This window comes from Falco biarmicus, chromosome 12 (genome assembly GCF_023638135.1).
Source record: "Falco biarmicus isolate bFalBia1 chromosome 12, bFalBia1.pri, whole genome shotgun sequence".
Classification (NCBI taxonomy): domain Eukaryota; kingdom Metazoa; phylum Chordata; class Aves; order Falconiformes; family Falconidae; genus Falco; species Falco biarmicus.
Genome location: NC_079299.1, coordinates 27,627,823 through 27,653,215, shown reverse-complemented (window position 1 = coordinate 27,653,215; position 25,393 = coordinate 27,627,823). Strand labels below are relative to the sequence as shown.

Below are 25,393 nucleotides of genomic sequence, written 5' to 3'. Positions count from 1 at the left end.
ATGTGAGCAGACCAATTCACATCTATGCCAACTACTGCGCGAACACAGCTTACCCAGATGACGAAGGATTTCTGCAACAGCCTCCTTAGATCTCCACCCTGCAGACAGCAAACCCGTTATCACCCCTCCAAAAGAGAGGGGTAAAATTATGCACTTAAAGCCTTAGCGCAATGCTGAACTTGTCTACATGGTCCAATGTGGACCAAAGCATCATTCCCTGCCCAGCGCTATCTGTGTTAGCTAGGACCACCTCTGAAAACCACATTTCTGCAGGCACCACTCCTGGGTCATCTGAGCACATTTGAAGGATAAGAGTAAGGCAGAATGTGAAAAACTTGTTTTGTCACTTACAGTATTTATTCTGTGTGCTAGCAGAGGTTTTTTTTACTGGCAACCTTAGCGTTTCTCTAGGATGGCCAGGTCATGCTCGTAAACCCTGATGCTGGTGTTCACAGTTCAGCTGCAGTCAGACCCTTTAAACATACCTGGCTGAACCTGAGAGCTTTGTTATGAAGGACAAGTATCTTGGTCAGAAGAATTATGTGAATAATTGATTTTTCTGGTTCATTAGTTGAATTGAAAAACTGAGGAATGTTTTGTGTTTTCAGGCAATCTGAAATTATAATAGCGCTGTTTTTTCTTCTCAAAATAAGGCTCTAGAAAAACAATTTCAAGTCAGGCTGGATGAAATGCTTCAATATTGTGAAAGGCAATGGTATGAAAATGAAAGAACTGCTGCTAAAAAGCTGATCAGGAACTTTGCTGTTCAGAAAGCCAGAAACTCAAAATTATAAAGAACTGAGAATGCATCAGTTAAAAGCACCATGGGAAGAAGTGCTTCCTTAAAATAGAACAGGCTATTTCAGTTGGAAGGGACTTGCACCGATCATCTAGTCCAACTGCCTGAAGAATTCAGGGCTGACCAAGTTAAAGCATGTTAATTAAGGGCATTGTCCAAATGCCTCTTAAACTCTGACAGGCTTGGCTTCATTTCATGATGACTCCAGGTTGCAAGTGACACTGTAGTAAAAAAATCCACACGCACCAGTTAACATATTTTTGACAGACATGAAAATGTATTAATGTCACTGAATATGTGTGGATATGGGTATGGAGAAGACCCAAGGAGGGTGCAAGGAAAGGAGAAACTAGTATTGCTGGAGCAATAGCATTCCTCTCCCTTACCTCTTGTCCTCAGGCAGTTTTCACCTGACCTCCCTGCCCAGGGTCCATGGATGGAGAGGGACAGGCAGCTCCTGCTACGGTAATGCCAGAAGACAAATTGCTCTAACAGCCCTGCTCTGGGCTGCTTCCTGGAGTACCTCACATCCAAGTCTGCTTTGATCTTTAAAAGCAAAATATTTAAATATTTTGACAGAAAAGCCTGAAACAAACAATTTCTAATCTCCAAAATGTATCCCCTTCCAGCTGACAGTCTTTACAGTGAAACTGCATTTTCCATAAAATGAACTACTCGTCTGAAAAAATTCTGCCTATTCCTTTATTTAGGCATTTTCTCTTTTGTCGAACTCGACTTCACAGGCAGCAGCAATATTCTTCTAAAGGACTTATGTAAAAACCTATAATTTCCTGAAATCAGACGATCAGAAATAAAACCAAACCCCTCCTCTGTACAATGTAGTACATATAAGAATGTATTAGCCTAGTGATGTAAATTATAAAAAAAAATTATAAAAAATCTGAGCTGTGTACTTCCTGCATTTATTCATACTGTGGCTGATTTTTCATTTGTACAGTGATAGGTTTCCAGTGAGATTACACGAAATTGGCAACTTGGCTCTTCTCACACCAAGTAAATGTGACGGTAACGGACACTAGGTGGCACGTTCGTATTACAGCTGCACAGCAGGCTCTGGGGGTGAACTGCAGTAGTACCACGCTTAAAAACGTGGCAAACCACATAGCCCTCAAGAGTGAAGCATTAACCCCTTTGAAAAAAAGGCTTGGACTTAAGATATGTTGCCATAGTTTCTTCTGGCACCACGTAGCATCAAACACGTTCCTGTTTAGTGATCAAAATAAACTGAAAGCAGGGCTGTATTACAGGACAACTGCAAATCTGACTGTAATCACTTGTAGATGAAGATAATCACAGAAGAACTTAGGGAAGGGACCTCTGCAGGTCACCCAGTCCAACCTCCCGCTCAGAGCAGGGCTAACATCAAAGCCCAGTCAGGCTGCTAAGGGCACTGGCCATCACATTTTGCCCTCTCCAAAGGCTGAGATTCCACAGGCCCCCCAGGCTGCTGTCCCACTGCCTAACCACACGTGCTGGCAAAATATTTTCCTTCCACCAAAATTTCCTATGCTGCAAGGTGTCGGCTCTTGCCCTTTTTGGGGACACCCCATCCACCTTCTCCTGGCTGAGCATGCATCATGCCCAATGTGCGACTGCAACGTGTGTAATTAGGGGACGTGGGTTATTAGGCATGAATTTTCATGATGTGGTTACAAGGAAGGCCCACGAGATGTCAGCAGCCTTCCAGGTCCTGTCCTGGCAAGAGCAGTGCCGTGGGTCCACAGCACCCTGGTGGGATGGGAGCAAACCTCCTTCAAGCAAGAACTTCAGCCTGTCCCATCTGCAGAGGTACCATGGGAGAAATAAGCAAAAAGAAGGAGCTATCGACAAGGAGGGAGAGGTAAAAATTCAGGAGGGCAAGGAAGAGAGGTCAGGACAACCACCGCTTTATCCATCTGCCCCCAAGCAGTGGGCAAAGCCTTTGAACAGCTCTTATTTCTAAGTCCCCCTTTACCTGGCCAGGCATTTCCCCTGGGCAACTCCACACGGGAGGAGAGGGCTGGGGTTACCTACTGAGCGCTGGACACTTCTGACTGCTCAAGCCCAGACAAGGACCCTTGCTCATCTCCTCTCTTTGAGGTCTCTGGCCACAGCACCGCTGTGCACAGCTCTGTGCAAATGCTCGGTGTTCTTCATCTAAGCGAGGAGAGCATGTAAATGTAGGGAAAAAATGACACCTTAAACGAGGCTTCAATTGTTGGAAATACTTCAAGAGGCCATATACGATGGGGAATAGAAATGTCTTCTTTTCCTTCTGTCAACATGCACAGTAAACAGAAGCTTTGATTTTCATGTCAGAGCTATTAAAAGGGCCACTACCAATACCTCGTTTTCTGATTATTTTTACCCTGTGTGGTACAGAGGCTGAATTATAGCAGTAGAAGCTTAGAGAAGTTTTAAAAATTACAGTTAACTTGCCAGGATCAGGGTCAAGGTTTGAGAGGTAGAAGTTAGAAAAACTAAAACTAGTAAGACAAAACATTGGCCATTGAAAAATTAGCATGAAAGAGAGAAAAGCCAGTGACCCTGTGGTCTGTCCCCTACAGAAATTCTCTGCCCTGCGACACACACTAGGTAAATGAACTGCCACAGGTTAATGGCACAACTGATGTGCACCTCAAATTAACGTGCATCTCAGCCCAGTTGTGGGGCATTCGAGGGCGTTTTGGTGAAGCGACGGAAAGGATGATGTTTCATCTACTTTGAAGGCAGCTCAACCCACACGGCACAGAAAAGGCTCCTCCCATTTTGCTGACAATACAGCATCAATGTCAAGCTGAGGATCTCACTCTCCTTTGCTGGCTGAACACTGACCCCTCTGCATCGCCAAGCTGTACTAACGCTCATCTCAGTGTATGCCAGATACCACAGGGCAGTGAAAGCCCTTGTCCCCTTACACCTTGTGTTTTCAAAGGAAGAAAATGGGGGAGAAAGTTCAGGAAACATGAAAATTCCAACACATGAGCACAGTTAGATTTACTGCAACGTGCTCAGGGGAGAAGGACATGCAGAGGTCCCAGCAGGAAGGATGCAGTCCTCTTGATGCCTCTTATCTATTTGGCCACTCAAATACTCACAGCCACCTCCCTCCTTACTCAAGGACAATCCTACCACCATGGCATCCTCGGGTTGGGCACCTTAATCTTGTTGATGATGTGGATGGGTGAGACTACCCAAAGCATCAACAAAACCAAAGCCATGGAGGCTTCATGTATGTACCTGCACAAACAACTGAAGAATAACCCCAGAATGGTGTTTTTCAGAAACAAACGGCATTTTTTCCTCCAACAACTTGACAGAAGTGAGAACACTCAGCTGTTCACTGCATTGGGAAGGGATTTTAACAAGGCTTCAGTGCTGTCCCACTCCCACTGACAGCATCAGACATTCAAGCATCTTAACGGAGCATCTTTATAAAGCCAACGCTAACCTCTTCTGGCAAAAATTCCCCAAATATGGGTTCTGGTGTTTGTTTACCTAATATTTTGAGCAGAGTGCAGAAACCATGAAGAATGAGTTTTGCTATCTGAAGACAACGCATTTACTTAGTTACCAATTCTGAGGCTTTCCAAAAATCAAAGGGTGGCAACAAACGGAAGCTCCTGTGCAGCATAACAGTGATGGCAAACCAGGCATACTGTGTGCTGAGGGCAAATATGCAAACCATGAGGCTCCAGGTACACGTGGGAAAACCACAAAGTACTGAACCAAGAGGTCTGAGAGGCCTGGCATCAGGATCTCAGACTTCACGAAGCCTATTTTAAATAAAAGAAGACACAGACTGTTCACACTCCTCACACAGAGATGTTTTCAGTGAAAACTCAGCCTTTTTTCAAAAGCCTTGCCTCCACACACCAAACCTATCAAGATCACTACCGCTTTCTACTTTTCATGAAATTTTCTACCTCGTTTTAGCATCTGAAATACACAATACTCTGCTGGTATCTGGGTCATCCACACCACAAAGGGGAATCCCATTATTGTCCCTCCTTGTGCTTGAAATGAATGAATTTGTACAGTCAGCTCAGGCTTGGATTCTAACACTGATATTACCACGACAAGCCACCACCACCCGTATGCAAAAGCATTACAAGCCTTTCATCCCAGCCAACGCAGAGGCAAGGCAATGACATCCCCCAGGATATTTGGGAGCCCAGGGCGCTGCCTCTTCATCGCTGCTGCTGCAGCCTTTGAGTACAGATGGAGCAGTGAGAATATTTAACATTTATTTTTTTTTTTTTTTTTTTACCCAAAGGAATACACTATGTACCATCAGACCCTATCTACTTTGCAGACTGAGAAACAAGCAAGCACTGCTAACCAGGGAAGCTGCAAAACCTACCGAAGTCCCTTCCTCTGCTTCAGTTCTGGGTGAAGTCCAAAAGAAGCAGATACCAGTTGTGTCTCAAAAACAAGAAATTGTGCCCCCAAAGTCTACCTCTACAAGCTCTGCTACTCTTCAGTCACAAAGGAACACTTCTGCCTCACACCATACAGGTAGTCAATACTGAAGTAATTAAGCAGAGAATAAATCCAGGACTGCAGAACAGCGGAGTTACAGAGCTGCAGTGTGACCTGAAACCACAGCACGAACCAACTCTGGCCAAATGCCTCGGTCTGACTTAATACCGTGACTCAGGGCACAACTGAGAATCTTCTGCTACACCTCAGTGCGCTCACAAGTGCGTTAATTAAACTATCAACTGCTGGATGGAAAAGAGAAAAGTTGAATCTAAATTAAATTATTATGCTGAACTACTTTAGCAACATTAAATATTCTTAGTTTTAATGTGGCCACAACTCAGTTTCTCTCTGTAAGTTGAGTTACATTGAAACAAGGCATGTTAATTCTTAATAAATACACAGTAAAACGGTATCTTGCAATAGAGGTAAAAGCAAATTCTCAGATGACCATCAAAGCCTCTCAGTTGCTGTTAAAACTAACCTGTTTTTGCTAGCACTGTTATGGAGACCCACTTCAACAGGCTGTAACTGAGTCCTGAATCCGGAAAGCAAGTGGAGGATGAAGGCACAATTTCCTGAATCCTTCAGTCTTAACCCCATTTCCTCATTTAACTGTACCTTCGGAGCAGTGACATGGAATTAACTGCAACGTGGGTAATCTGCTTCCAAATTCACATCTTCCGTCTATGCAGAAACCCCTTCCTGCTGGTGCCTCCACAGATGGGCTTGTTTGTGCTCAGCCCCACGGCTGCTGCTGAGATGGGTACCAGGTTGCAGGCATCCTGTCCCCAAGACACGCATCCTGGAAAGATGTCACGGGATGCATGGCTGCACTGAGGACCACCATGGCCCCAAGGCTACACTGAGCTTGGCTTGGGAGCTGCATTTTGGCTCCTGGTCCCAGCCCTTTCCTGGCACAGCAGGGTTTAGGTCAGAAGCACATCCCTGGTATACACAGATATACAGACCTCTGATATGCAGACACGTGTAGACCTTTGATATACAGACAGAAAAGCAATCGACAACTGACAGTGATTTTCTCCACTTCAAAATGCAGCAATTACTCACGTAAGGCTTGACCCTTGAACCAAGCTACGAATATGTCCATTTGCAGGCAACAATCACAGTTGTATTGCCTATATGGTGCTGAGAAAGGTAGTATGTTTTAAAACTTTTTAAGTTTACGGATTTAAGGCTCTGAAACTGCAGAAAAGAGATGGTACTGCTGCAAGATAGTAAAGTGATTTTTTTTTCCTTTTTAAAACATCTTTATGCATTCATGTCAAAACACCCAGGGATATTTTTGGTGTTAAGAAAGGCTGCAGAACGAAGTTGCTCTCCTCCCCTTGCAGGAAAAGGTTTGCTTACTTTTTTCTCCTCATTATTCTGGGCCTCTATTATACAGTAAGATATTTTATTACAGCAAAAAATCAAGACTTTGGTTTTATCCTCCTTGTCCTGTAGCAACACCCAGCAGTCCTGATCGGCAAGTGATGAGTGCCCTTCAGGAGCAGGCAGTAAATATAAATTTAGCAAAGAGCACTTATCAAATATAAATGCAGGGCCTGTGTTCCTGGGATTATCTGATTTTTCCCTTGCTGCAGAAAAATTCACATGAAAATGAAATCTTGAATTTATTTTGCAGCTGCGTGACGGCAAGAAGTACACAGCTGGTGGGGTATAGGCTATCACCAGCACACAGGTATGATTTACTGGGACATTGGGATGTGCAATCCCAGAAACGCTGCTAAATCACGGCAAATCTGTCTACCAGAATCCTGAGCCCCTGAGAATGGGGATCCCAGAGCTACACTGGTGCCCTGTCCAGCGCTGCTCTACCCTCCAAGCCAAGTTTTCTCCCCAACTGTTCAGCCTGAACCTCCCAAGCCACAACCTGGGGCTGTTTCCCCTCATTTTACCACCCGGCGAGAAGCTCAGCTCCTTTACCTGTGTTATCCCCTCCAGGCAGTAGCAGGTGGCAATGAGATCCCTCCCTGAGCTCCTTGCCTGGCTGAACAAGCAATTTAATTTTTTTCCTTTGGTGTACTTTTCCCTCTCTCCCTTGCTCCAAAGTAACTGCCTTTGCCTAAAGCACTGTTCTTAAATTAATTATCAAGGAGCTTTATGCTGCAGAAGAGCATCGTTTTGGGCCTCCACCGGGACTTGTGGCTTTTTCTCCTGCAGCCCAAGAATGTGAAGGCACAGCCCCTGCAAGACTCATGACTCACACTCTTCTGGGACATTCGTACAAGTTTTAAACATGTAACTCCTTTTCCTTGCAGCTCTACTATTAAATATTTGGATTTCCAACACTCTCTCTGTAGTCGCACACTCCCCAGCTGTGCCTGCCTCCCACGACAGCCACTACTGGTATTCCTTCATTGAGGTTACATGCAATTAAAGGTAGGTTAGGAAATTCAAAAGTGACTTTGCACGATACCTTCATAGGCGCGAGCTGGATAGGAGTGATGCATGAGGGATCCACCATAGGCTTCGGCCTGTTGGCCGTGTCCGCCAGCAAGCTATGCCACTGCTGAGGCAGTCCCGTGAACTTCTGCTCCCGGTGGTCAAAGCCAGTGTGAACTCGATGCTCAAAGTTAGAGGGCCCAGAAATTTCAAGCCTTTTCTTCTTCTTTCCGAACATGGTGGAAAAATCTGGAGACATCGTAGGGAAACAGGAAAGAAAAACAATAATTTAAAAAACATCTTTATGCTTTGTTGCAAGCTGCAGCCATTCCCTCTGCTGCATAGATCATTTTAGTAGATGTTATTAGCCAAATAGCTATAAGAACTTCACTCCACACATACTGCCTTTGAGATCTTTGCAAGGAAAGCACTTATCTGACCTCCTCTCACAGGGACTGAAATTTGAAAAAATGAACCCAGTCTCAAATCTATAGATGCTCATAACACCCTATGGAAGAAGGAAATGCTTCTACTCCCAGGAGACAAAGCCCCAGGCCCTACTTCCTGCTCCTCGCTCTGCTATCTGCTCATGCTCCAAGCTGTGTCCTGTGAAAGCTCACAGCCCTGAGGAACACCAGCCAGCAGAGCATGGCTTTGCTCCGAGGACAGCACGCAGTGGAAGTGGCAAGCCATAGCCCGACACACCATGAGAAAAAATGCACACACAGCTCTGCATCTTAAATCTATATGCCAGATCTCTGAGAAAAGACAGTCCACCCCAGATGAGTGCCTGGCCCCATTACATTCATATCTACATCTCACCTAGTAGCAGACAACGGGGGTTTTACTCCTACGCCATTTCAACAACGCAAATAAGACAGTGAGCGCAGATCTACTTCCAACCTGATCTAAGGGCCTTCATCTGCATTCGTAAAGGGTCCTGCTCAAAACCAGTATCATATTAGCTGCTGCAGTCATCACATTTACATGGCATGACTTCCCCTTCAGGAGAGAAATGAGTTGCTGTGAGAGCCACATGCCTGAAGCACCTGGGTTTACGCTTGGGGGGGGGGTGTGCACCTCGCTCAGCAGACTTGCTGGTATTCATTACAGCAAGGGTCCTACTCCTTTTAAGGTCCAGAAGAAAGGATTAGTTCCTTCGGTCTTTGTGCAGGTGGTGGGGAGAAGAGACGAGTCCCTCCAACACCGTGCAAGAAAGGACCTGGAGGCTGCTGGAGGAACTGTGACCTTCCCAGCTGGTGCATTGCTAGAGAGACCTGGGTTGATCCGGCTGCCAGATAAAGCTAATTGTTACAGCACTTACTCTACAACAAGTATTTTTTGTCAACTATTCAGTTTTGTTATTTCCTGACAAGAGAGTGTTGGTTTGACACCCTCCTCTCTGTTTGGCCCCTCCTAAGAAGCCTGGGGAAGGCTGCGGGAGGATCTGCAGGGCGCACAGGGAGCACGGGCAGGCAGCTGGGACAATGGAGGTTTCAGAGGCAAAGCGGAAGGAGGCGTGAACTGCAAACTGAAAGGGATAAAGATATTTGCTCTACTCATTGGCACCAGAAATAGCCAATATACTCACACCTGGATTAACCCTTGTGTTTGGCGGCTCACACCTTACATCAAAGTGGACCTAATGGTTATACTGACGCAAGTTCAGAACTGGCTTTCTGAAGGACTCCAGAAACCTGCCGTGTAAGGCAAGGACAAATTCCTGGTCCCAGGGAAACAGACAGAGGTCCTGTTGTTTTTCCACGAAATACTGTCCTGTCCTAGAAAAGTCCTCTGTCTGCTTTCTGCTGTCTCAAAATAGTCCTCCACCTTGATCTCACGACCATTTCAAGCACGGCTTGGTAAGCCCTTGAGCAGCATCTGTCTAAAACAGCAGCTGGGCAAGGAGGCTGCCAGCTCTATAAAACCTCTTGTATCACAGCAGCTGTAAAGGTGCTGCCCTGACTTCATGATTGAGGACGTGGAGAGGAGAAGCTCAGGGAAAAAAAAAATAAAATACAGTTGTGTTGCTGCTGTTGCAAAAAAGATGGGATGATAAATCAGGTATTTATTCCACCCTCATTCCCTTTTACGAGTTTACTTAAAGATCAGGTCCATTATTTGAAAATTGATTGCTGGCTGCCTTGTAAGTCCCTCCCGTGTATTTGCAGGTGATTGTCTCCTTTGTGCATATTTTCTTTAAATTGAGTGGATTTACCCCTGTTGGCCTTTCTTCACAGGTCTCATCTTCCAGCCCCCATCTGGCTTTCTCCCCTTCTCTGAACTCCCTCCAGATCTCCTGCCCTTTTGACAGTCTCCCTCCATCTCTGTTAATGTGGGTATTTTCCCCACCTTCCTCTCCTGAAACCTCTTATGATCACCATAGTATCTGGCCCTTTTCCCACCTCCAGCATCACAATCTTTTTATTTTTTCCAGCCTAACCCAAAGCCATCATGGTTGGTCTGTCTTCACAGACTGTTTTCAAGGCTCAAACAGAAGCAGCTGGCAGTTCAAGTAGTAGCAGCTTGTATTCACTGCTCATCCGTGGGGCTCACAAATCAGAGCCGGCTGCAGATCAATGGCACTGGATTGATTTCATTCACCCTCTAGGGTGTGAATCTATGAGACCTATTGGAGTCACATTTTAAACCATCAGCTCTAGACATGTACTTCTTCATCTGATCAATGCCAGTACTTGCACAGTTTCCCACTGGACTTGCATCCTAAAGCAGCTGTCAGATGCTTGAAGTCCTCCAGAGCTCCAAACAACATCAGATAAATAAAAGCACATCAGCTGGCATACTGCATATTGCCTTTTTAAAGTATACAGCAGTCATTCAACAAGACGCCACTCTTCTTGTTTTTAAAATTGCTCTTTGATACATTGCTCTCTCTTGTTTCAGTACCATTGCAGCTAGAAGCAAATGTGAAATTGGAGCAGCAGGACCTTTACTTTCTCAAGAGAATATTTTAGTCTAAAAACTGATGCCAGGGCCACATTTTTGCACAGGGATGGCGTCTTGAGGTCTGTGCATCAGACTTAGCCCCGTTTTGTCTGCAGCTCAGGCTTAGATCAGATGAAATTGACCATGAAGCTCTAACAGGAGAGACAAGGATACTGGCACCTCGCACAACAAGGGATGGATTCAGTCACGCAGGCAAACGCAGAAATGCTATGCATCTCGGTGGCCAGAGAACATCTCCCATGGGGCTGTGCCTGTGAAAGGTCACCAGGAAACCTGGCAGACAGCAGCCCCGTCCCTGTGGGAGCAGGGCAGGAGCCCTCCTGGGCCACGTTGCCTCTCCACCAGCTCTGCTAACAGCTGCCTGGTGCTACGAAAAGGAGTGGAGCATCAACCAGCTCTGAAGGGTATCAATAATAAACGCAGTGCGCTGTTGCTTTGCTTCATCAGCCAGCAAGGTTTGTCCATCCTGCTGCAAAGCAAAGTCAACCTCTACTGCGGTCCCTCTAAGTAAGTAACATGCACAGTAGTCACAAAGAAATTTTGTTGCCCCGAGTTCTCCCAAAGAGTAAGAATGATGCTACTTGTTTTCCTTGGCTCTCTGAGGATGTCAGTTTGGGGCAGCCAAGCCTGAGACCTCTTGTTCCTGGCCTGTAAAAGCCCTAATTCAGTCCCCACTAATGTGCTTGGTGATCAGGCCTCAGAAAGGAAAGCTTATTTAATTTTTGCCATAGCTTTATTGCTATGACACAAGAAATAAAGCATTTACTCATTTAATCAGGTGTGGAAGCAGAAAACATCCTGGACAAGTGAATAAATGAGAAAGCTCTCCAAGGTTTATTGAATTAGGAGTAAGAGGTGGACCTTTCGAGGATGCTGGATAACGTGTGTACAACACAAATGTTACAGAATTTCTAACGAGCACAAAACATAGGAAGTCAAGGTTCATTCAGGCACCTATCCATTCTCTGGCGTGCAAAACAGCAATCCTCTCTGTTGTTAAGAAACCCTATTTTCCTAACGGGATTAGTTTGGAAAACCCACAGACAACAGGACCATCACCTGCATTTAGGGAGCAAAGTGGCTGCAAGGCAGCTCTGCAGAGCTGCCTGTGTGGCACCCTCACCCAATCCTCCCCATGCCGGAGCACTCATCCTGAACTTAATTCCTCCTGACAGCCTCCAACGTACTCCTGGTTGTGCCAGGTCTCTCAGCAAATGCCACCTTCTCTGTCCAGCTCCTCCTGCGCTTACCCCCACAGAACAAGAGGAAATGAGAGGTATCATACTAATATTTGTTGCTATTTTTGTGGGGATGAGCACAGCCAGGATGTCTGTCCTCTACTTGTATGTGCTTTGCCAAAGAGTAGTCTGGCTGACTTCAACATCACATACGTGCTGCAAGGTGGTACGACACAAGGGGGCTGGGGAGCCTGTCCTAACAGCAGCTACTATTGATGGTAGTGGGCTTGAGCTATCTTCAGGGGGGGGTGTGTGGGGGGGTGTGGGTGTGTGTGTGTAAGAAAAAACAGGACTCATCATTACATGGCTTTGATGGAGTATTTCGACACATTTACCCTTATGCTGAAACAATGCAGTATATTAATTCCGTGTTTGTAAATGGGAGGTTTGAAGGAGGCAGTCTTTCAGTTACAGCTAACAAAATTTATAAGCATGACACCAAACGTAAGTCTGTTCTTAAGCAGGGCAGCCAGGAGGTAAGTCTGCATTCAGCTCAGAGCTGAGATGCTCCAACCCATGCTCCAACTGTGGCACAAGGATAAAAACAAGGGACTTCCCTTTACCAAAAGCCATGATGGAAAAAACCTATGGACAGGGCACTTACTGGAGGAAAACACAATACTGGTGGGGAAAATCAGCCTATTGCACCACCTCTCCTGCTGACAATGGCCAAGTAACCCACAGCAGCGCTGGTCCCAGCTGCACCACTGGGGAATGGGGAAGGAGTAAGGGATCGCAGGAGAGATGTGTGAGCTGTGCTCTGTAGACACAGCTATCCAAACCCATTTCTAATGGCAGTATTTGTTACCCAGGCTTCTGCCCAGGATAGGAGTACTGCCAGCTCTGCTGGTGCCTGCTGAACAGTCGTAACACAGCTCCATCCAAGTGCTGCAGGAACCGAGGTAATGCTGAAGGGGTGCTATCAGGAGCAATCACTGCATTCTGCACTTAATGCTGTTTACTGTAGTGCCTAACAAATCGAATTACACGCTAATCAGCACACCCTGCCTGTTAAATCTATGCCAGACTTGGCTTCTTTTCACTTCACTCCTTTCTATGCTCAGAAATAATTCACTGAGCATCACAGTGCCATGGACTCCTGGACTGATCCGAACTTCACGCGTGACCTTCAGTGACAGATCAGGTCTCCGCGTGCGGAGAAAATTCCCCATGTCTGAGACACTGCCTGTGCAAGGTCCGCCACATGGACCAGTAAAGCAAATCACTCTGTCAGCTACTGCACCGTCATCGTGCTGCCTTCCAGCCACAAATGAAGGTATTTTTCCATCAAGAAGTATCCTATAGCCCTACCCTGGAGAAAGAGGGTGGCAGCATTTTGGATGCCAGGGGAGTCCATTCAGGTCCTCATATGAAGATGTCTGTGCTTAGGGCAGGATTTCCAGCACTAGCCTTCTCACAAAAAGTTAAAAAAAGAAGTGAGCCTTGCCCAGCTCACACCCCTGAGGTCATGTTCAGAGGTGGCAGGTTGCTCCGTTGGTTCAGTCTCATACACTTGGCCCATTCTGGGGTTTTGGTGGGTTGTGCCTCTCCTGTTTACAAACTGAGAAGCTGCAAGTCCAGATTTATGTAAACAGCCACAATAACAACTTTTTGCATTTAACAGCATGTGAAACCTGAGGCAGTTGGAAGTAAAAGGAGAAAATCCTAAGGTTATATTCTGGATCTTTTATCATATCCTAAGTAAGAGGAATCCAGTCATCCCACCAACTGAGAAGTCTCCTCAACTCTGCCTCACTTAAAATACCAGACTCTGTTCCCAATGTCAGAGCTACTTTCTTCTTCCCCTCTCAGTAGCTATTCTTTTAGATTAAGTCTTCCCAACTTCCCTGATTTTTATTGCCTTGTATCTTGAGAACTACCAGAGTCCCCAGTGCATTCACTCCGCACTGACAACGGCACTTGCCATCCCCGATGACCCCACAGACTGAGACAGAGCAAAGGTTTGCAATTCTGCCATACATAAAAATATAAAATAACCTTATAAAGTTAGTAACTAGAGTAACAAAGTGAGATGGATATTTTTACATTAAAATCTCAATTTTTAAGATTGTGCACAATAGCTACATAACCCCCTTTTTTTTTTTTTTTTTTTTTTTTAATTACAGTATTTCAGCAGCCAGGTGCTGTGTCCCACTAACTCAAGGAAATCATCTGTGTCCAGCAGCAGAATAACCTGAGCCACCCTGGGAATCACACAAGGATTTCTTATGCCCACCTTGCTGCTGCTCAAGCACATGACAGTGCTGTATATACTGCCTCAGGAGGGGCTCTGTGTTTACTGTCTGCTTCAGCCCAGCAACACATTTGCTTTTTAAACAACCAGCAATTAGTTCATTTTCAATTAGGCAGTGCACACCATGTTAAGACAGTCAGCCTGTATTTTTTCTGCAGGGAATCCCTGTGGTTCCTCTGCTGAGCAAGCAGCTGCAGAGCCCTTTTCCCTCAGGGATGAGCATGCTATTAACATCTGAAAATTGCCTTCATGCACACCGAGTAGTATCATCTGAAAGCCCAGAGTGGGGGGCAGCAGTGAGGGCTCAAACCCCACAATGCCCCATGAAAAGGCATATTTTCCCCCAACACAGCCACACAGCCAAAAAAAACTGACTAAAGCCAGGAAAGTTAATCAAATGCTTCATTTTTAAGAACTTAACACTTAAGAAAACTGTTAGAAACAGCTTGGGAAACGGGAGATGGGTGTGGTCCTCTTTCCTTTGATAATTTTTACTTACTAATAATAGTTTTCTGTAGCACAAGGACCTCAATTATTCCCCTCCAGAGCAACCAAAATACAGTAATACATCATTAGTTTTGCCAGCTTCTGTTCTGGCACTCTGATTAATTGTAACCTTTCCCAATATTTGATCGTAAATGAAAGAGTATGAATTGAGAAGCACAAATTAAATTAATGTGTCAAGCCAGCTTGCATAGCCAGTACTCCAGATAAATGTGAGCTGGGCTGATACTCAATCTCAAGGAGAAAGCAGATGTCTGGTACAGACTGATGGCAGCATAAATCGCTAAGAAATACTCCATAAGTGAGAAGTAAAAATTATGTTGGTTCTACTTCAGCTCACACTGGTGCAATTCCCTGCCACTGAGGTGAACAGAAGGAGACCAACACATATCTGTGTATCTATACAGCTAAAAATGAGGAAAATCCTTATTTTTTTAAAATAAGGAATAGCAATGAATAGTTTTGCATTTCCTTTTTGTTTGCTTTAAGGATAGTACTAACCTTCTCGGTGGGGACCTTCTGCTGCTGGCTGCAATCAGAGCATAAGTTTCCTTGGGGGGGGGGGGGGGGGGGGGGGGGGGCGTGGAAGGAAAAAAGAAAAAGTGTGAAAAGTGTGCCTTGATTGCAGGCATACTTTATTTCTTTAGAAGATTTTTACCTCTTTTTTTTTTAATTTTTAACCGAATACAGTGAATGCTACCCTGTTTTTCAGAAGATGAAACAAGAGGCAATACCTGGAAAGGCAAAGTGGACTGAATGAGAAACCAGTAAAGTTAACGGAAAGGCTCTTAAAAAACCACACTGGTTTCAGGTCAGGCCTGACACACCACTGTGACTCTGGGACAGAGGAGAAACCCTATTTGACTGCCCAGATAAGATACTCCTAAATGCTTCCCTAACTCCCAGAGGATCTTTCTGGATGTACAGGACTGAGATGAATAGGGGGCACCTAGAAGCCAGCAGGCAACTGCCTGCAACACACGCTCAAACCACAGGTAGGTGGGTTCTCGATTTCTTCATTTACTTACTGGTCTTACCTAGCGGCAGATCTCATTACCAGTTTAGATACAAGGTAGTTTCAGACCTTGTGAACAGATACTGTTTTGTCACGTTGGATGGACAACACCCCATGCAGGATAATACCAGGTCGGTTTATCTGTCTAATTAAAGACCCTGTTTCCTGAGGTCCCTTCTTAACCTCCTGCTCACCTCAATTATGATTTGAGCATTTCAATTTGGGAACAATAAAATAAACTCTCGGAAAATGTTCTGAGATCCCTACTAATGAATCAAGATGATGACTGTAAACACTGATTCTCTGGCAGCCACAAAAAGGATCTAGAAATCCCAAATGAGCTAAATCAGCCCACACAGCCCAAATTTTGAGAGTCTTTTACCTCTACCATCCTGCTAAGCTCTTCCGCATGTAAATTGTGTCACTGCTGAAAAATTAATCACCTGTGACCACAGTGTTTTTCCAGACCAACTCTCTCTTTTTAATTCAAAGAAAGTACAGAAATACCATTTCCCATGCATGCCCACAAGAGTTTTAGGAACAAAAAAGCTTGACTGTCAATAGGACTTAACTTATTAGGTAGATTTTCAAGGTGCCTTGTATTTTTTGAGATGGGACTCATAAGTCATTTCAACACTATTAAAATACATGCTTTAATCATGGAAAAATATATACTGATGGAGTAGACCACATGGGACAAGTACAAAAATGCCATCTTTCCCAAGGCCCCTCATTTACCCTATGGCATTCTACCCATTTCAACTTTAGGTCAAATCAGCCAATTTTTCAGAGTTCCTGTGTCACTGCACAATATAATAAAAATACATTTAAACAATTACAAGCTGTCCAGGACTTGTCATTGTCCACATTTCTTTTCAATCCCACAATACCTTGTTTATGGTTGAAAACGCCTTCATTCGTCACAGCGCAGCAGGGTGTCTCTTGATAGCTGGCCCATGAGACATGTCTAATAGAAATGCACAATGGAACAAAAGACAGGAAAAAAAAATAATAACAAAAGGCAATGCATGCTTCCAGAGAAATAGTAAAAGCTGGTACAGAGTGGCCAAACTAGGATTGATGTACTCCAGGGAACAATACTCTTTCTTCTTATTGAAAGACACTCTTGTGGGCTCATTTCCACACACTGACTGACATGTGCTTGCCTAATTTAGAAGTCTTGTGATTCCCAGTGGATTTTAATGCTTAGTAATTTTCAGTTGAGTGTTTTAAACGCATGTATTGTAGCCAGTCACTCTCCATTATCTTACACACATGCACACATATATAGCTATGTACAGACAGAGGTTTCTACAGTGAATTAGTCTGCAACCGCTCTGGGCAGATTAAAGAGGGGGGGAAAAAAACCCAAACCCCACCAACCCTGGAGGTGACTCTAATAATTTCTATCCCTAGCAAATGAAAACATTCCAGATTAGCAGAAGCAAATAGTCCTCTGGGTGCTCAGCTTGAGATAATTAATGATATTAACCTTGTAGGAAATGCTGGACACCTAGAGGGAGGGGGTACTAAATAAAGTATGTATTAAATGAGACACCCCAGATCTCAAGCTATTTCTGAAACTTCAAAGCAGCTGTAATATTTTTTCTGAATTGATATCATTAGTAGTATTTTTAAATAGAGTTCTATCATAAAGGAAGTAGGTACTCTATGACTGAAACAGCTACTCTATGTTTTGAATTAGGAAAAACAATCAGTAAAAGGAAATACTATCAAGATGAAACTGATGCTATATCAGTAGAAAAGACAAGAGTGAGCAGAGATCAGGAGAGCCTGCAGGAAGTATCAAAACTAGAGTTGTGAAACAATATTACTTAATTATTAATATTAGTAATAGTAAATATCAATGTTCTTACAGGTTGGGGTGACTGTAGGACAAGAACTGCAAGGATATGAAATCCTACATCTGTCAAGAGAAAGGACTGAGCTAAGTGCTTGAAACGCACCTAGAAAATTGCTCTGATCAATCCTGTGGACCAAGTTACACCTTTGCATTTTGGGCCACACTCTCAGTGCTGGCAAAGTCTCTGCAAAATAAACAGATTGGCACCGACTTGTAGCACAACAAAGGGGACATTAAAATGCCTTGGTTTTGTTTTGCATGTAAAGCATTAGTTTTAACCCTTTCAAAACCAGAGCTTCCTCCTCAACACTTGATGGTAGTTGCAAAGCTGGCATTACGAACATACCAATGACCAAACTGCGGTAGGCAGTGGTACAGCTTTTTTACAGTTCCCAGGAAAGAACAATCACAAGACCATGCTGTTCCTCATAAGTGCCCCATATTTGTTATTGATACATCCTGATAATTTGTAGAAAAAAAAACCCAAACAACCAGCTTTAACAAAAAGGATGCAAAATGCTTTCTAGGTCTCAAAACAATACATCTTGTGCTGGTGTCATCCACGAACATACCAAAACTGCATCAAGGATGGGCTTTAGGGGGATGCCTGCCCCAGCACAGGTTATTTTACAGCACCCAGTGAATGCCACAGGGCAAGCAGTGACAAGCACAAGCAGGACCAGAGGGGGCCACATGCCTGCAACAGCATCATGTGCCACTGAGACACATTCACAAGAACAGGGCTTTGGAGCCAGTCTCCTGCCATAAATCCTCACTGGTATGTTTGCATTCCACATGCTGATTTTTTTCTAAAGTAATATTAATTCATTTCTTATTTGACTTCTAAAACTGTACAGGCTGTGCTAGCTCTCAGGAATTGCTGTGTTACCATAACATTTGTAATAAAGATTGCTTTCCAACGAATGATCAACAGAAACAAATGCTTCCTAATGCATTATTAATGCCAAGCCTCTGATAAGAATGGATGAAACGCATCTTCTGACCTGTAAGTGTTTACCAAGAAAAAAAAAATCATATTTGATATGTCAAAATATCTTTAAAATGCAAAGTAACATGTCTATAGATTAACATATCTACAGCACGTGCCTGGAAGATGAAAACCACACCTACTGTTATCGCTATCCATATCCTACCTTTGCATCAAGTTTTGCTCTGTATCACTCTTACATAACTGAAGGAAAAATATTTCTGTATTCTGCAATAAATTGCAAATGTATAGATTCTACTTTAAATTATTATTCCTTACACATTTTCTTGTCCTTTTCTCACTCTGCCTTGTGCTGCTGAAAAACTAGTTTGAAAGTCAATTCTTATCCTATTATCTATTGAGTTGCCGTCATGCAATGCTGTTTCCATATTAAAAACAGGAACTGGTCCCTTGAAGGCTTTGCTAGAGCTTACTATTTATTGCCTCCTTCAGAAAGTTTACCATAAGCTCTTTATAAAGAACATTGAATGTTTATCAAGGGGCACCTGCTCAGTCCTGCTTTCTTTTGATTGTTGGAGATGATCCAAGTAACTGCAACTAAGTAATTCCTCAACACTGATTTTTCTCAGAGCTAAGTGACCTTGCCCTGCAGACTTTGTATTTTGCCATCTCCAGACATCAGTTTGGAAGCGATGGTCTTACCTGTTCGCTGTTTAACTGGAAGAGAAAGGTTGTATGGAGAAACAGAGACCCTTTATGCTGTATCTCTGAAACAGATGTGAAAGTTTTGAGACCAGCCAGAGAAAATCCATAATATAATGTAAACTGAATGAAAAACCCACACATTTTTATCTCCAGGCAATGAGTGCAAATCCAGAAAGATGAACACTACTGTGAATTTTTCATTGTTTTCCATCTTAAATGACAAAGATAGAAATGGTTTTGGACCATTTTGGTTTGGAAACGCCAAGAGAAACTGCGTATATCCTGGTTCAGATTCCAAACTTTCAGACAGTTACATCAAAATGCCACCCCTCCCCCAGAAGAAATGTTCCTGCTTAAACAACGCAGCATCGTCCCTCTGCAGCCCAGACAGACCGATTCTACACGCAGCTCCGAAGGAGGCCGCTTCTTGTTGAGAAAATGCCATTGTAACAAGGAGTCTGTGAGAGAAAGCAAGACCTTCTCCAAGTGTTTTCTGAGAAATGTTATTTACCAGAGGGGGATGCTGAGCCTACACAGAGGTGAAGAACTTGGCCATCACCTCTCAGGAATCAACTGCTCATGGCTCCCATCCTGCTCAGTGAAATGGTGCCAGCAGCCCACCAGGTCCTGAACCCTCTGTTTATATCCCAGGAAAACAGAAATATAGCGTATTTGCATCTGGGATTGCAGGTCCTTCTCAGAGTCTCAGCAGCAGAAATACATCATCAATTAGAAAACAATAATTAAAAAAAGAGGACTGACATCTCTGCACACTGACTGTGATTGCATTCACCGCTGTTTCCAGAGGCAGGGAGATTCATTAATTCAGTCATTCCTCACTTCGTTACGGAACGACTCCAACAAAGCTGCTGATACAACTGGGAAATCAAAGGATGAGCTGGGAAAGTGACTGCAAAAAAAAGCATTAAGGAAACATGTGCAGCTATGGCGGGTGGCGGAGGCCAGAGGCAAAGTTTCCTGGCTGAGACAGAATTAAGTGTGCAGGAGTTCACACACTAAGGGAAATACTATTTTTTATCTGAACAAAATTACTGTTTCTGGACAAATTACATATGTTGTCCTAGAATACCTTGCATTTCATTTCCACCATTTTACTTTTATTCTTAAATACAGAATCACATAAAACTCAAAAGCTATTTAAGATAAAATTAACACTCCCAGATGTAAACTTTGGGTTTTCCTCCATTTTTTGACATATGATGCAATAGATTCCTTGGTATTTTTTTGTTTCAGCTGATCTGAAAAGCATCTGTGCTCTGAGTGGGCATCAGAGATTACTTACTGTGTGCTTCGTGGGGCAATACAAAGGTTTTGGAAACATGATTTCATGACAGCCATGATACTCAAATTATTTGAAACATCACAAATGAATGATGATAACATCTTTACAATATAGCCCCATAAGTCAGTCTGCACACCTTATGCACACCACTGACTCAGCCTTTGGCTGCACCCTGTGCACCCACCCTAGCGTGTGTAATCGTGTGCAGTGCCCAGCCTTGAGTTCAGCTGTATGGACAACCTTGGTTTTCTAAATTAGTTTCAGCTTATTCAGGATAAAGGCAGGAAGATGTCCTGAACAGGTTTTAAAATTATTATGCAAAGCAGTGGGCTGTGTTATACCTTTTCCAGTAAAATTCCCTTTTAGTACTCTGATGGTAATCAACCATGTTATTATAACTATCCTTTCTTATTACATACAGGCTGAGTGTTTTAAATGGAAATAACATCATCCTGTCCTCCCGTGTTTCTTACTTGTGGCGTGTCCTTGAAAGTAACCAATGCTCAGGACGCCACAAGCTGAAGGCTCAGATCGCCCACATACGAGCTGTGATATGAATAAATCAGCGCAAAGTCCATGTGAGCTGCTCCTCTCCTGCTAGTGGGGGCTCAGGCTAGAAAAGCTGTATCCTGCAGTGGAGCTGCCATGCAGCCTTTAACTACCCATGGTGCCATTTAAAAACCGCAGTTCATTCAGCATACAGATCCCTTTTTTTAAATGCAAATATGCAGCTGGGTATTTCTGGAGAAAGGAAAAAAAAAATGTATATTTACTAGGGTGGCATGACTGTTTCTTTTACAGAGTTGACTTATGGGTGAGGAGCTTCAAAACTCAAAGGAAACTCCAAAATTCAAAGAGCTTCAGACTTCATCCGAAGCATCACTATCAGACTCATCAGGGCAAATTTTGTTCCTGCGTACCTGCTGAGAGCAGAGTTAGGTATCTGCAGCTGTGTGTTTTGTACCTCCCTGAAAGTCATCTTCAAATGCCATTTATCTTTTCCCTGGTGTACAGCTGTGTCATCACAGTCGGGCTTTCTAGAGCATCATTTGGGCCCATATTCAAGGTTGTTGGCTTCAGTGGGAGGACTCTGGCCCTAGAAATAGTCACTCTCTTCTCTATTTCCCTCTATCGATAGCAGGATGGGAAAAATAACCCTATATGGTGAGAGTACAAGCAAAAGCAGGGGAGAGGGGGAGCATGGCTGACTTATTTGAGAAAGCATATTTCCTATTCCCTTTCTTTGTAACACAGGCTAGAGGAGACATTGCTTCCCTCCCTTTTGCTGCCACTATCTCCCAGGTCTCAGTGGAAACCAAAGCCTCAGAAACATAAACCATGCCCCTTTATCAGTGTTTTCTGAGCCAATGTTTTGTAAAGCTGGACAAAGGCTGACCTGCACATTATCTGCTCTGAACCCAGCAAAATTTTATGTTCATCAGAAAAAGAGACAGAAATGCCCAACTTGGAAAATCTCTGATCCATTATTTTAAATAAAATCTATTTTAATTACTAATATATGTATTTTTCAGCTGTCCACCCCGAAAGAGTACAACCTCACTGGGATGAAGCAATCACACTATTTAACATGCAAAATCACTGCTTGCCTACCAGCTTGTAAGTAGTTTTCTAATTCAGAGGAAAAGACGAGTTACAGGCAAAGCAGAAGAGCGATAATGCAAACGTGCTCCAGGAAACATAAGAAGAGCTTTTTCTCTTTCCCCCACTTCCGATGACAGCTTTCCAGTGCCGCTGGCATTCATCACATGTGCAGGGGCAAATGCTTCCACACTTGGTAATAATCAGAGCAAGGAAATTACAGATCGGGGGGAGGAGGAACTACGGGTTGGTTTTTTTTCTCTTGGCTAAAGCCATACTTAAATCTGAAGAGTGCATGAAGAGAACTCAGTAGTACCTTCTTCCTCCATTTCCACTTTCCAAGCAGAGCCAGGACTCCCTGTAGCTCCTCCACATCACCCGTTTTTCCTGGACTCCCAGTTTTACCATGCTCCTGCTCCCCATGCTGAGCCACAGCTGCCTCCCGAAGGACTACCTCTATTAGCTCCTACCTTTCCCCACACCACTCCTATATTACCTACTTATGCAAAATAATCTTCCAATCTCTCTAAACTTCATCACAAACAACTTCATCACCAGCTGTTAGTCTATCCCTACCCTCACTGTCATCTTGGGTTATCAGGAGCAAAGTTACTCCCCTCTCGCTTTTTGACTCCCGATGTTTGCTGCAAAATAACAGCAAACCTGAAGAACTGCCCTCAGCAGAACAGGTAGCAGATCAAGGGTTCTCACTGTAACAGAGAAAGGAGATTTTCCTGATCACCACCACACACTGAAACTAATAAATACATAATAGGGCAATACAGGAGTAAACTCAGGCACTGCAGGAACTAGGTAGGAAATATATACAAGTTATGGTTACAAGGACACAGAGTAAAAAATAGACACTACCAGATGCCTAAAATCAGGACAGAATATTAATAAGTTATTAACATGGAAGGTTTCAGGACAGGTGTTATACATTCTGTATCTACAAAATCAGCTTTCAAAAGTCTAAGATATTAAGGCTTAATGAATCAGAGTACATTGTTTTACAGACGAGATACCACCAGCCAGTTAAAATTGCAAGAATAAAAATGGGGGGTTAATTCACACTTCTCTAAGAAAGAGATTTGTTTGACAGAGGTCAATTAAGCCTTCCACTCAAGTTAATCTCTTCTGTTTGTTTAAAAATATCTGGAATGAAGAAAAAATTATGATAGGCCAGCAAAGCAAAATTTTCCTATGGATACACCAAAGCAAAAACCTGCAGGTCAGCTTGCTTTCAGCTGGGAGGTACAGAGGCAGAAATCGCAATCAGCCTGCAATTCATATGGATGAATCATGTGGAGATGATTCAGACCAAATTATTCTCCAAATTAGCCTAATGAAACACTCTCCTCCGAGGAAGGTAGCAGTACTTGGATCCGTTTCGGCACAAGTGTTTAACTCACAAGTCTGGTTTGGAAAGAGTCTCTGTGGTCCATGAAGAAAAGAACAGACCCTCAAAGAAACTATTTCCATTAGTTTGCATTTTCCTCCAGAAGTCGGCAGCTGCCCATCTCCACCTTCACAGCCCCTCTTCCCTGCACACCTTCGTGCTGGTAATGGCACCATTACTGTTCCCACATATTGCCCTTAAGCCTGAGTCACCAACGGACATTTAGGTGAATATATTTGTTTCTTCTGCTCTTCTGAATATTTATTGTTTTCGGTGTTTTTTCCTCTTTCTTTAGTCCCACTGTAACTCATTTCTGAGCTGCCTACAGCCAAGCAGCAAATGTCAGGCAAACCACATACTGTGCTGCCCATCTGCTTCCCGCTAGTGCCTTCCTCTTCGCCCCGTGTTGCATCCACTTGGCAGCGTACGTGACCTCTGTGGCAAGGTTTTCTTTATGTTAAAGGCTACCTACCCTGCTGAATCAGAAAACAGGAGGAATAGCATTATCCCTTACCAGAGCCATCAGTTTTCTTCAGTGCTAACCGGCACCAAGCTCTTTTCCCCCAACACAAAACACTGGAAAAAACTGCAGATTTTCAGCATGCAACTGTTCACTGGGCTCCCCACCACTGCATAGTTTATATTTATTTGCCATGACATCAACTGCATTGAAGGATGCTCCCAGCACTTAAGTAAAAACCCTGGTGCATGAACGCAAGGGACAGACAATCCCTATAGGAAGGCTGTACTGGTCAACTGGATGGCAAGGAAGAGAAGGGCCTGCAATGGGAAATGCAGAAGCAATGAGGGCAGGGTGGTAGGCATGAATGTAGAAATGACACTGGGTTTCTCCAGGAAGGCGGGAGCTGCGCAGAGGTATCGACACAAGCGGCTGGTAAAGAAGGGGGAGGCTGAGCCAGAGGGCACAGATGCAATAGAAAACTGAGTAAGGGAGGATATGCCAGGCAAGGAGCTGCATCAATGAAGTAGCTTTGACTTGATCCAGTACTGAAGGGGAAAGCCAGCCGAGTGGCTTTTAAAAGGCAGGGAGGAAGATCTGATCGGCTGTGCTTTACATGGGGCGAAATGACAGCAGCACAACTTGCTTGGTGCCACGTGGCAGCTGCTGCAGGTCCCCTCTGCTGGGTCCACCCTGCTTATTTCTCCCAGCACCCTGATCACCCACAACCAAGTTAATTAGACACAAACCCGGCCTCAGCAGTTCCCTTCCCCCAACAGGAGAGCTTCACAAATCCATAAAAATTCTTTGGGCTCAACTCTTCACCCTGGAAGCAGGACTTTCTGAGATCAGTGACACCCCATCTCCAGATACCAACACCCCAGGAAAGTCAGAAGCCACCCAGCACACGTGAGTAATCCTTGGCTTTCTACAAAAACGTGCTTGCAATTGGTTTCTAGGAAATTCATTTATGTTTGTGTGACTAAAGGGGACTCGCTTTCTGCATAGATTTATCAGTACCAGTGCATTTCTGCCAGAGTTTGTTAAAGAACTTCCACCCATTTGGAGTACATGTGTTCTGTCCCATGCTCTGCCTTTCTTTAAAAGGAAAAATCTGCTTTCACAGCTGCCTCCATGGAAACAGCAACTCTGCGGTGCTGGCGATGCTCCAGGCTTAATGGGCTCCGTTCAAACATGGAAATCTGCATTTCTTGATTGCAGGGTGCTGAAACCTCAAGCCGGGATCCCAGAGCCCGGCCAGGTCTCCTCTGGCTTGTTCAGCACCACCAGTGAGGTTCCTGTGGGTCACATCTCACACTTGGCAACATCTGTACAAGCCTACTGCTGAGGAATGGGCCAAGTCAGGCCTCAGTGACGCTTGAGAAAGCGGAGGGACTGCACAAAGCTTTTAACTCACACACTTCATTAACTCTGGCAGCGCTAATG

General features: G+C 44.1%; 1 protein-coding gene across 3 annotated transcripts in view; it reads right to left on the bottom strand.

Moving 5' to 3' along the window:
- The window catches only part of PAK5 (p21 (RAC1) activated kinase 5), a 92,153-nt gene that overhangs the window by 33,272 nt on the left and 33,488 nt on the right, over positions 1-25,393 (bottom strand). The window contains exons 2-4 of one of the 3 annotated variants that reach the window (XM_056357616.1): positions 16,559-16,635; positions 15,155-15,204; positions 7,725-7,939 (exon numbers count right to left, since the gene is read on the bottom strand). In XM_056357616.1, the coding sequence (XP_056213591.1) occupies positions 7,725-7,928 (204 nt within the window). In that variant the 5' untranslated portion in view covers positions 7,929-7,939; positions 15,155-15,204; positions 16,559-16,635. The remainder of the gene's footprint in view (positions 1-7,724; positions 7,940-15,154; positions 15,205-16,558; positions 16,636-25,393) is intronic. The other 2 variants (XM_056357617.1, XM_056357619.1) reach the window with 2 other exon arrangements.